The sequence below is a fragment of the Chlamydotis macqueenii genome, chromosome 15 (assembly GCF_036417535.1).
Source record: "Chlamydotis macqueenii isolate bChlMac1 chromosome 15, bChlMac1.mat, whole genome shotgun sequence".
Lineage (NCBI taxonomy): Eukaryota > Metazoa > Chordata > Aves > Otidiformes > Otididae > Chlamydotis > Chlamydotis macqueenii.
The window spans coordinates 5,201,097-5,213,255 of NC_141570.1; the positions used below are offsets into that span (position 1 = coordinate 5,201,097).

Consider the following 12,159-nt stretch of genomic DNA (forward strand, 5'->3'; position numbering starts at 1 on the left):
TGTTAGTTTCGTGGTAGCAGAATCCCAGAACCAGTAATGTGGTCAGGATGAAGGCATTGAACACATTGGCATGAAGAGGCAAAGTCTCTTATTCTTACTGCTGGGTATTATTTACATGCTTTTCAGCTCATTATTCAAATGGCGTATGAATGACATACATTAACTTCAGTAGCTTCTGAGAGCTGTTTTGGATTACCTTGCTTAAAATTAAAAAGAAAATAAGAAAAAAACCACCACCTCAAACCAAAACAACCTCTTGTCTTTCTGATTTTCTCTTCTTACCCCCTCCCCCCCTTCCCCCAAGCTGGAGTCTTGTCTACTGCTGCATGGTATGCAGGTTGGATCCCAAGCGAGAGTGGATTATTACCCATCTGATAACTGTTAGCTAATATCATCTTGTTTGATGGTAGCCTGTTTCCAGGCTGACAGGGTCTGTTCTTTCTTGGGTGTAAATTGTTCAGAGATTCATTCTTCCACACTTTTCTCTCATACTGCCCCTCTGTGATGCATGTAATTTTCTGATGCCCTCATTGCTGTAAAATGCAATGTAAAAATGCAGTGTACCTCCATTTTTTTTTTTTTTCCTTCAACCTCCTTTTCTGGCATGGTTGAAAGCAACAACATGACTAAGAGAGGATGAAGATGTGAGGTGGGTTTTTACATCTGCATCATTTCTATTTCCCTCTCTTTCCCAAGTGAAGCATGCCATATTTCGACTCAATGACTATTGAATTTCCTTCTCTATAGAGAGCTTGAACAAATCATTAGCCCATCTTCCAGCATCCTTGCAGCAGGCTGACAGTATTTTACTCAGACTTGACTCTGCAATGGCTTGTGAAACTTTCCTTGTCAGACCAAGCCAGCAGCAGCTCCTTGATACACTTGCTGTAAATATAGACCATTTTATGCTGGGAGGTGATCGTAATCTGTGGTTCTGTGTTTGCATTAGTCATTCTGACTGACTTTTCTGTTCTGTTTGTCTTGTCTTCCTCCAGTACACCTCTAGCATGAGAGCCAAATACCTCGCCACCAATCAACCTCGTCCAGATGCTGGCAGTGTGCATTAAAATGAAAAAGCAAAAAAAAAAAAAAAAAAACCAACAAAACCCACACGTGCAGTCAGACTGAACAATGTGCCAACTGCTGTGCCCCTGTGCTGTTCTCGTAGAACAACCCTGCTGTTCTGCCCAAAATCCAGTGCAGCTCCTTCTGTTTCTCCAGTCCAGACCGCCACTCCAACCTGGTACCTGCCCACTGGAGTGGAAGCCCCTTTTGAATTTAAGCCTTCACCTTGTTGTACCTGATGTGCAAGAGAGAGCAAGCATGTGCAGGCAAGCAACTGAGAGCACCCGGGCAAGAAATCGGGTCCACCTGCCTGGGGCCGACTTTATCAGAGTAGCTGATTAGAAAAAGTGGGTGAATATCTTCTGCCCTTCCCCCCCACCCTGCTTCTGTTCCCCAGAGGGCCTCGGTGAAAGATGATGGTAGATCTTCTTCACTTCTGCAGTGGGATCAGCAGTCTGTTGAACGCTGAAGAAGCAGAGGCTTGGTGTCTGTGACTGGTGTACGACAAGGGAAAGCTGAGTCAATGCACGATGCAGCATTTTGGGAATCCTTTGGTCCGGTGCCCTGTGTGAGGGAGGAGGGAAACCCCTGCCTCATGATGTCACTGTATATCCACTGTAATTTGAGAGCTTGAGGCTCTACTAAAGCAAACCATTCCACTGGCCTGGTTAACTTAAAAAAAAAACAAACCCCAAACATTAAGAAAATGCCTTTTTCTTTCCCACTATCTCTAGCATGTGAATTCTTGAGGAGGAGCAGGGCAGTCCCAGCATCTGTCAACCCCCTGTCCATTGCTCTGAACTTGACCTCTCTGCTCCATCAGGGAAGCCCAGGTACTCGCAGATGCCATTCTGGGTGCTGCCTTTACGAGGCCAACACACAGATCAAACGGGAGCCAGCCACCCACTTCGTGCCAAATTTTTCCAGGAAAAGACTTGTAAGACTTCATGGCGAGGGGGTATTTTTGCACTGAAGAGTTTCAGCTCTCTGATGCTAGATCTTGCGGGACAGTCAGCTTGCAAAAGCGAGAAAGACTGGAAGCACCAATGGATTTATAGCAAATGCAAGCTCTCCCTGCAGGAGTGACCTGTGAACTCTGCTGGACTTTTGTTTTTTAAAAAAAGAAAATAAGTCATAATTCACAGCACAGGGTTGCTGAACCGGCATTGAGGAAGCTTTTGGAGCCTCAGTCCTAAAAAACTCACAAGATTGTCATTCTTTTGTGTTCCAGAATCAGAAACCCAAATGTCATCTGGAGAACGTTGTGACTGTCAGAACAAGTTTTTATTTTATTCTATTTTACTTTGTTTTTCAAGACACATTGCTAACCACTATCTGACCCTATTAAGGCACATGGAAGGCATTTTTCTAGACATGAGGCAGAACAAGACTTGCAAAGGGGCAGCTGGATGCCTGCAGAGGGCAACATCTTCCATTGGTGCTGTACTTTCCACTGAAGAGCAGTGCTCCAAAGGGCGCTGACAGCTTCCTACTAGAAGAGGAGAGGAGACTGCTTCTTGGGAGGTGCTGTCAAGTACTGCCCTCACAGCAGAGTAACTATGATGTTCCTTTTTGTCTTTTTACCTCTGAGCAGGGGCATTGTAGTGTAGCTGCTGAGCATTCTATTAAATAACTGGCAGAGTAAATAAACTGGGAAATGTCTCTTGAACTGGAGTTGAGCCATGGGCAGAGGCAGTTAGTTTTCACCTCAGTGATGTTCAAACTCTGTCTGTTTACCCCACGTTTGCTGTATGGGGCACAGAATCTACCAATCTGCCTTTACTCAAGTCTGTTGCCTTCTTGCAGTGAGGTAGGAATTGCTCCTAACAGGTAGCTAAGTAGGATGATGATATCTGCTGTAAAATGGTACCAGCTCTGTGGAGGAACAAGCTTTGCGACTCCTCTTAAGATAGAAACCACTAATAGACTGCAAAAGCTGTAGGCCAGCTACTACCATTCCAAGGAGTGAGTGAGACAGGGAGAGGAGGTACCACCGTGCAGACCGAAGGAGAACGTTTTGGAGAAAACTTCACACTTCACCATAAATCGCTGAAAGCAGGATTTTCTTGCTCAGGACTGAGTATGCCCTTTCAGACACGTTTGATGGGCTTCACATTGAAACATACCTCGGTGTTATCAACTAACAAGGGCAGGGAAATGTAGTCACAGGTGGTATGGAGGGACGCTGTGGCTCATGAGCTCCAGATTTTCATCCTGTTTTAAAACCTACCAGGAGACCTGGGTGTGCAAGCATGAGGCACAGATAGCTTGCAGGGCCCAAAGCACGTGACTGCTGTCTGGGGGAACTGAACCTTCCCCTCACTTTGAAGAAAAAAGAAAGAGCCATATAATCCTTATTAAGACTGAGTTGTTGTGCCATCATCTCTTCTTGCAAGGATGTGCTCGGATTGCTACTTACACTGTCAGTTTTAGGGGAACTGCCCTAAAATCTGTGTGCTAGTCCTGCTCCCTGAAGGCAAGTGTTTTGAAGGCTGGAGGACGTGGGGAACCCTGTGAAAACAAGTGCTTCTGTATACAGATGTTTCTGTATACAGAATGCATCCTGAACATGCATGTGACTGTGCTTTGAGGTGGATCTAAATTGTCTCAGTGGTATTGTCTGTGCCAGCAGGGATAACGGGGTGCGAGCCTATGCCTTTTTGTTTGCAGCATCTAATGGAGCAGCCACCTTGACCTGCTTCCTTCCAAGGTTTGGCATAGCCACTCATAACACCCAGAACAACTTCTGACAACGTTTGGGGCTCATAGTGTGGCACAGACGTGGAGATATGTGCTCTGTGACTTCAAAATATAACTGGAAAGAATGTTACAGAGATAACGTTTTGCTCTCTGGAGGCCAGTGTAACGTGACTGCAGTGTGAGCTGTGTACCTTTGTCCAGCCAGCACTTCCTCTACTTGACATGGATATTGCACTTTTGTAAAGCATCCTGGAACTCTGCTGCCCCGCTGCATGCTGTGCAGAGCGCTGGATAGGAAACACAGACAAATGGGTTTCTTTTGGTTTATTCTTGTTATTACTTTTTTCTTTTCTTTTTTTTTTTTTTTTTTTTTTTTTACTGGAACCTTGAGCAGCAGTGTGGCATTTCTGCAGGCTGGTCTGATCGGATCTGCTGAAGAACAGATGGCCTTTGCCTATTCTTACGGCTGCGATGTAATCAGCCTCTCATCCATATGGTCACATTTTGTCTGAGGAGTGGACTTCGAAAAGCCAAGATCTCCCAGACTCTGTGCCTCCCTCTCGGGTGAACAGCAGGTGCTATCTGGCGAAGACTCATCTGTTCTAGATGGCATTCATGGTTGAGGGAGTCCAAACTCTTCAAGCTGTAGGAGCTAAAGCTGTAGAGACTTCTCTCTCTTCCATTGTGTGTCTCTTTTTAATGTGACAAAATGCCAAGGCCATATCACTTGGTGAGTCCCAGCTGACCTTATCAGAACATTACTCATGTTACTGGTTGCTAACAAAAGGGTCCAGAATTCAGGGGAGATGAGATTGGCCTCTGGACACCTTGCTGACTGCAAAATGGAAGGCAGCTCGTCCGGTTGAAAGTGACTGCATCAGTGAAGACACTTCATGTTACTTTTTCAGAAGCACAAATGTGGTCATTGGCTTGTCTGGTTGGCTTGGTTTATTTCCACTGCATCATCATGTGTGAGTGACACTTTCTTTTGGAACTGAGAACTCTTCCAAGCACACAAACATCTCCACAATGTGAAATGTAAATAGCATGTTGGACTCTCGTGTCCAGTGTTCAAGACTGCATTGTAATTGTAAAGGAAATCGAATCAAGACTTGGCTGTGAATTTCTTGTGCTGTCTTGGGAATATAACTGTAGTGTTTGTATCCTGTATGTATTATTAAACTGAGTTCATTTTATGTGCTGATAAAAGGGTTCAAGCTAAGATTTTTAGTGTGCATCCATGTATCCAAATGTGAAGGATGGAGTGCTCCTTTCCCCTCCTGTCCTTTTTAAGTTTTCTCCATTTGATAGGTGTTAATTTTCCGTGTACAGTCATCTCAGCCAAGATGCAAGGATGTTCATTTGAGTGCTTTGAGGGAGAGGCAGTGCATGGGGTTTTAAGTGATCCTAAGTTAGGATTTCCATAGCAGTTCCCTGAAAATACACGCAAAGTTAGGCCTTTCTGAGAATAAACCATTTCTCAGGGTGCTGCTTAGCCATGGCTCATGAGAGCTTTGGGTGCTGCAGGGGGATAGCAGACAGGAGTGAGTGGATGCCCGTAAGAGCAAGGTACAGGTACCGGTGTGGATAAACCCATGCTTCACTTCCAGTCCCACCTTCTCTTCCAGCTAGCAGCAACTGCAATACCATGCTGAGCCCTTTGAAGAAGAGAGAAGTGTCTTGGCTTGTTGATTCTAGCCATCCCACCTGATTCAGGAGTAGATGAGGTGGGTGAGTTTTCCTTCAGCTAGGGAGGAGATGTCTTTGAAGTACTTCCTGCCTGGGGACCAAGGAGAAGCTGGGGTCTTCCCCAACTCAGCAATGAGTAAACATCTCTGGCTGGGAGGGGAAAAGCCCTCTAGGCAGATGCTAAGGAGTTGGATCTAATGCCTTGAGAGAAGAGACCCAATAAGACTTAATCCGTACCTTTAACCGGGTGACTTCTTTCACCATAGCCTACTCTCGTTTTCTATAAATTTTTTGTGTGCATGCTATGGAATGCTTCCCTAGTCATTCCTGGAGGCCCAGCAGAAGTGTGGGATGTTTTGGTAGCAGTTCCTAGATGGCTAGCAAGTGATCTGTGCTTTCAGAGGGGAGTGGGATTTTCCCCCCTCAGGTCATGATGGTGAGCGTGTTGCCCAGCTGGGAGAGAGAAGGGGTGAGCTACTGGTGGCCTGGAGCTCCTGGGTGCTTACCCAGCCCCTGCGGCTGCATGCGTGAACAAAGTGGAACATAAATTGACGTACAACCAGAAAGTTCGAAGTATTCCTTTCCTAAAGAGGTTAACTGTAGCATGACGCTCTTAGGTGCTCTGCATATTTGATACCACATTGCTCCTCACTATGCAATTCCCAGCTCCTTCCTTCCTCTGATCTCCCACTAAGACTTCACCAGTGGCTTCCACCCAGGCGGCCACTGAAGTCCCAGAAAAGCTTCATTTCTTTCGTTGTCCTCTGCAGTGGGTCCAGGTGCCCAGCCGTCACATCGCGTGCCTCAGGTCCCTTGTTAGCGGGAGGCCCCATGAGTTTTATTCACATCATTCAGAGGGAAGTTTATTTTCTTGGACACTGTGCACAGAAACCTAATGGTGACCATGTACCTGGCCTTTTTGTAACTTTTCTGTTTTTTCTTCTTAACCATAATGGTTGTATATCATACCACTTTATATACATATATAATATATAAATATATATAATTTTTTTTAAAACTTTGGACCTGCTAGTTTCTTTCAAGTGTTCCTGCACTTACCCAAAATGTTTTTAAATTGTGAGGGTTAAAGAGGATTGAGCCCATTTTTGTATCTTTACTTTTAATTCTGTAGTTCTCTTGATTGTAATGTAGCTATTTTTTACTGTAACTTTTTGGTTTGCAAATACTAAACAAAAAACCTAAATGTAATTTCTGTGGTTTCTATTCAGCTTGGGTTTCATGTTTTAAAAATAAACAACTTAAAATCACTGTTCCTGCTTGTTTTCTCTTTATTTTTTTCCCCTTCTCATAAACCTGCCTGAATTTTTGTTACCTTTGATACGTTGTGGTGGGTCCGTGAAGTGAGGATGGGTGACAGAGCTGTGAAGCCTCGTAGCTGGTAGAGGGAGAAAGGAGCAGGAAGATGAGTGCGCTGTGCTGCAGAGATCAGATTGTTGGTGTCAGCCGCGCTCTGTGAGATGAGGTGCGCGCAGGTGTTGGCAGGGCTGCTTTCTGCCTTTGTGTGTAAGTCTCAACCTGATCCTGTTGCTGTTAGGAATCATAGAGTTTGGGATTTCTAATCCAATTTGATGACTGGACTGTTAAAATTGAATTGGACAGCTTCTAAAGAAGCACTGGAGACAAATGGTGGGTACTGACATTTCCCCCGGGGGAAGCTGTGCTGGTCCTGCTGTAGAAATGGTCTGGTTTGCGCCCCTGCTGCTGGGGGCCTGGCAGGCGAGGCTTGGCACAGAGCTGGGCTGGTGCCTGCTGCCCAACATCCTTGCAGTGGGGACCTCTGGGGGCTACAGGCACCACTGCAGAAGATGCTGGAGCAGCTATGGGACGTGGACAATGGGCCATGGAGATGTTCACCCTGCGCACCACGCCATGGCGTGGGACACCCACCCGAGCCCCCTCTGCCGCTTCGCCTACACTGGGGCAGCAGCGAACGCAAGCGAGTCCATTTTCACCAGGAGAAGTACAAGAAGCGTGGAAAATGGTATGGGGAGGGTACACCACCAGCTCAGCCGCTGCTAAGGTGTCCCGCTTCAGAAGACAGTGGCGTGTATACAGGTGCCTTCCGTAGCGTCATGCGGGACGTTGAAGGAGCTGGTGCAGCTCAGCGTGGGCTTGTCTTTCTCAGCTCTGCCCCAGGCTACCGCGGGTTTCTCTTTAGTTCTTCGTTTGTACTCTTCTCTGATCAGAGGCCCACTCTGCCGCATCTCTAGCAAGCAGTGAAATAAAACCTTTACCTTCCTGTAATTCTGTTGATCTATTTTCTGCCTGATCCTGCCGAACAAATCGAGGGGTTGATCTCCTGCCTCAGTCCTGTGCTCTTCTTGCCCATCGCTTTCTGCCTGCAGGTGTCTGGGAAAACACCCGCTCCCAAACTGCGGCAAAGCCAAGCGACATCTGCTGCTGCCGGATGCCCCCGCGTCTGAGCTCAGCCCCCGGGACAAGGGATGGGGGGAGCAGCGCAGCCCCTCACGCAGGAGTACAGGTCTTTTCAGGGGAGAGAAAGCAACTGTGGGGTTGGAAGGGGCATGGAAAAGCCCCTTGGCAGGGTTTGGTGACAGCCAGTAGCTCCAGCACTGCTGACTGCTCTTGATCTGACTGCGGATTAACACTCCCAAACTACCCAGTGATGCTGTAAGGACCAGGCTGACTGTCCTGGATGTCACCTCTAAGTGACAGAGCCAGTTTGAAGGCCACTGGGAGGAGACCGCATCCTGCAGCCCTACAACCTGAGCTGTGCTCCCGGGCACTCTTCTCCTCAGTGCCGCGGGCCTTGCTCTGCTCCCCATGGGAGTGTGCGTGTGCAGGTAAGTCGTGTTCCCTTGGCAGGCCGGGCTGGTCTAAGCAAGGATTTGACTCTGTCTTTGTTAAGGCTGTATTTTTTTTAGGCACTGCTTGTGTTTGTATGGCTGAAACCCACATCCTTGCTCTCGAGCTCTGCCCATTGGTACAGTGCAGAACCACAGAGGGCTTTTTGCTGCCTTTCACCCTCATGGCTGTGATTCTCAATAGACAGCAGTTTTCCTCCCTTCGTTAACACTTGACAGATTTGCCTCTCCCCTTATTTTTTTTCCCCCCTGAAGGAGGAACTCACATTTTACGTCTTCATCCCCGATTTGAGATAATTAAACCTGTTCTCTGGTGCAAAGAGCTTGGGGAGCAGCCCAGGGAATCTGATGGCAGGAAGGAACATACAGCCCCCATCCGGGTCAGCACCTGAGTATTTTACCAGGTTTATGGACTCCCACCGAGGATGGGACCACACGGAGGCCACCTGCCCAGTGACCTTTCCCAGTGCTTTCCAGCCAGCCGTCCCCAGCAGCCGCAGTCTTCGCTCACCATGCTGCACTGCTCCCTGTCCCAGCGGGGCAAGGCTCTCTCCCGAGCGATGCAGAGAAAACAGAGGGGAGGGTAAAGGATGTGTTTGAATAAACCTCGCCTTCTGATCAGCCTTCAGTAGTGGTCCGTTAGATCTCTGGCCTCAAAGATAAGGCAGGGAGGGATGCCCTGGGGAGATGCTTTCAAATACGTTTGTTGCTGCGGTGTGCTGAGCTGTGCTAACAGGAACGGTGCCTCCAGGAGCTGTTGGTGGGTTGGCGGCTGGAAAACCAGCAGGCAGAGCGGGTGGCGGTGGCATGCTTACTGGGACGCAGTTACTGACTGCATGCCCCCATCTCCCGTCACCTCCTGGGGTGGGACATGGCCTGTGCTGGAGGTACTGCTTTCTGCTGACCGTGGCACCGTGCACGCAGCGTCTACTGCTGATGGTTGAAGCCTGGATCTGCCCAGCTTCTTCCAGCGGATGCACTTGAGAGCTGGAGTCACTGCTCTCCTTTGGTAGGGTCTCGTCAGGACTCTGCCTCCCTGTGTGTCCAGAGAAGGCAGCAGGCAGCTGAAATTGCATCTCATCTCCTCTAACCCCTCTGAAGCATCCCAGGGAATGATCCCATCTCCCCGTCCCACTCCGCTGGAGCACGTGTGCTTTCAGGAGGTCACAGCCACTCCTTGCACTGGAGGCGGCCAGGACAGACGGCTTAGTGCCCACTGGCCCCTGTCTTGAAAGAAAAATCTGAACAAGGGGGACTCAGAGCTGTCTGACCGCATGGGGATGCTGAAGTCCTGCTCTTGGCAGCTGGAAGGGTTTGCAAGCAGAGGCAGCCACAGAAGGGCCGAGGGGAGGGATGCTGCTGCTGGGCTAACCTGCACCCCGCATTTGCGGCCAGCCCTGGAGCAGCTCCATGGGTCACAGCACCATGGCATGGCGGGACACGACCGTCCCGGGTGGTTTATCATCAACCTTCATGGGCTCGGGTGGCCAGGCAGGGAAGGTGGGTGGCCTGGCTGTGGCCACCTCGGGTCACAGGGCCAACCATCGCCATGGAGCAGCCAGTCACACCACTGTGCCCTCATGCCACTGTGTTCAGTGTGATGGAGAAGGGCTGGGTGGTGACAGGAGCAGGAGGACTGTTCCTTCTGTGGCTGATGTCTGCATAGCTGCAGGCAGGATCGCAGGGCGGTTTGCCCTGACTGCAAGCAGGAAGGCCTTTGCCTGGAGCAGGCAGCGTTTCTCATCATGACCTCAGCGAAAATCCCTGCTCAGGGATTTTTTTTTTTAATCCCTCCCAGGTCAGTGGAGTGGGAGGAAGCACAGCTCCTTTCTCACTGCGAGGTGTTGCAGATGCTGGTGCTGGAGCCCTTCTCCCGCCCGCTTCCTCTTCCCACCAGCCGAACACCGTGAGACCCAGCCCTTGCACCCCATAAATCACTCAGTCACTCATGATCAGCTCCACATGCGGCTGCTCTGGGGCCAGGGGATGGGCTGCTCGGCACGGCTTCCTGAGGGGCTTCTTACTTAACAGCCCCTTCTGTGCCCCCTAAATAAGGGATGGGGGCTCGCTGGGCTGCTGTGGACATGGCTGCAGCATCGCTTGGTGCTGACCACTGCGCCGCTTCTTTGCTGTGTGGTGTCACTGCTGCTGGCAGTCCTCTGCCCTCAGCAGGGACAGGTACAAACCCATCACCGTGTCGTCCCCCAGTCCCGTGGGATGGAGTGGGGCACATCCACTGAGGAGGAGGAAGGAAGGATCTCGATCGGGGCTGTTCGGTGATGCCATGGCTTTGTAGGTCTCATCCGGCAGCGCCGTGGGAAGTGTTTCCAGCTGTGTTTTAAGATGCTCAATTAATCTCCTCCTCCGCTCTTGGCTTGCCAAATGGCCACAAGAGCAAAGCTGGGCCGTGCTGGGGGGCTGAGGCGGACCAGAAGCAGTGGGTGCTGGGAGCCCCATGGTGTGGGGGGAGAGAAATTGATTTTGATCGATTCAAGGGTGGTCTTAAAAGTCAGGAAGAGAAAAATAAACTTTGGTGGGCTTGGAGATGGTGGGGGGGGTGTGGGGTGGTGTGTTTCTTTTAACCACCTTCAGGTGATGCAGGGGTGGGAAGTAGGCAGCAGGTGAAAATATAAAGGGGATGTGGGCGATGGCTGGAAGCTGTGTTTGAGAGGGGTGCTCTGCAGCCCCTCATTTCAAGACAGACGATGCTAGCAGTGGATTTAGTGGCCTCCGGCTGCACAGAGGTGCTGGGGTGCAGCTCATGCCCCCATGGGGACCCAGCTCTCTCCTATCCCAGCACCAGGAGTGGCGACTCCCACAGCCACAGCTGGAGCGTGGTGCGCGTTGCTCAGGCCCTGCGATTCAGCTGCTTTTATGTCCCTTTCCCACAAATATCCCAGTTTGCTGGGCCAGCGCTTGGAGCTGATTCACACAAGTTTCGTAGTCTCCTGACACCCCCCGCCTCCCTCCCCAAGTCTCAAATATTTCTTGCCGTCGCCGGTGCCAGGATGGGTGTTCATCCCATCACCGCACAGCCGCAGCTCCCTGGCGAGAAGTCCCCACACCACAAAGCTCTCGTGCCGCAGCTGGGCTGGGAACGCAGTGATTCACACAAAGTTCAGAATACTAAGTGACCCAAATGTAAATTAAAAAAAAAAAAAAAAAAAAAAAAAAAAAAAAAAAAAAAAAAAAAAAAAAAAAAAAAAAAAAAAAAAAGAAAGGAGATGGATGAGCAGTAAAAAAGGACCAAAACAGCGTGTTACACTCTGTCCTCAGAGCTGCAGCTACCCAGGGACTGGGAAAGCCATTGGCTGGATGTGGCACTGGAGCATCCCTTGGGCACGATGGTATCAAGAGCAGTGGTCCCTACACACCAGCGGTGTCCTCATCAAGCTGGGCTTGTCCCCACCCTGACACTACACCCCCCCCCCAAAAGGTACAGCTGCCTTATCAGCTGCCACGAGTTGGCGAGAGTAAACAGGACATCCCACAACAGCGCCGGGGCGCAGATGAAAGCAGCCTGGCCTGATGCGCCCGCCAAGTATGTGAGAGCAGCAGGCTTTGCTTTTGTTTTCCCTTTGTTTATTAATGCGTCTATTTATTTACTCTCCGTCCCACGACTAGGGAGGGAGGAGGGAGAGGCTGGGAGCCTGGTGTGGGACAAACTGGAGGGCTGGTATGTTGCCTGCCCCCACTCCCAAAGGCTTGGTGGGGGTGTAATCTTTTTTTTTTTTTTTTTTTTTTAGCCCCCTCCAGGTGTTGCACCCTCCCAGCACCCTCCGGACATTTCCCCCTGCCAAGGGGCTCCTGCTTCTCACAGCAGCATTGCAGCCCCATGCCACAGCCCAGTGCCTCCGTG

At 49.8% G+C, this 12,159-nt stretch overlaps 1 protein-coding gene across 2 annotated transcripts in view; it reads left to right on the plus strand.

The window, feature by feature from the left end:
- The window catches only part of TTYH3 (tweety family member 3), a 79,989-nt gene extending 73,266 nt beyond the window's left edge, over positions 1 to 6,723 (plus strand). For both annotated transcript variants that reach the window (XM_086759786.1, XM_086759787.1), the window contains one exon: positions 996 to 6,723. In XM_086759786.1, coding sequence (XP_086615912.1) covers positions 996 to 1,067 — 72 coding nt within the window. In that variant the 3' untranslated portion in view covers positions 1,068 to 6,723. The remainder of the gene's footprint in view (positions 1 to 995) is intronic.
- Positions 6,724 to 12,159: the final 5,436 nt, after the last annotated feature.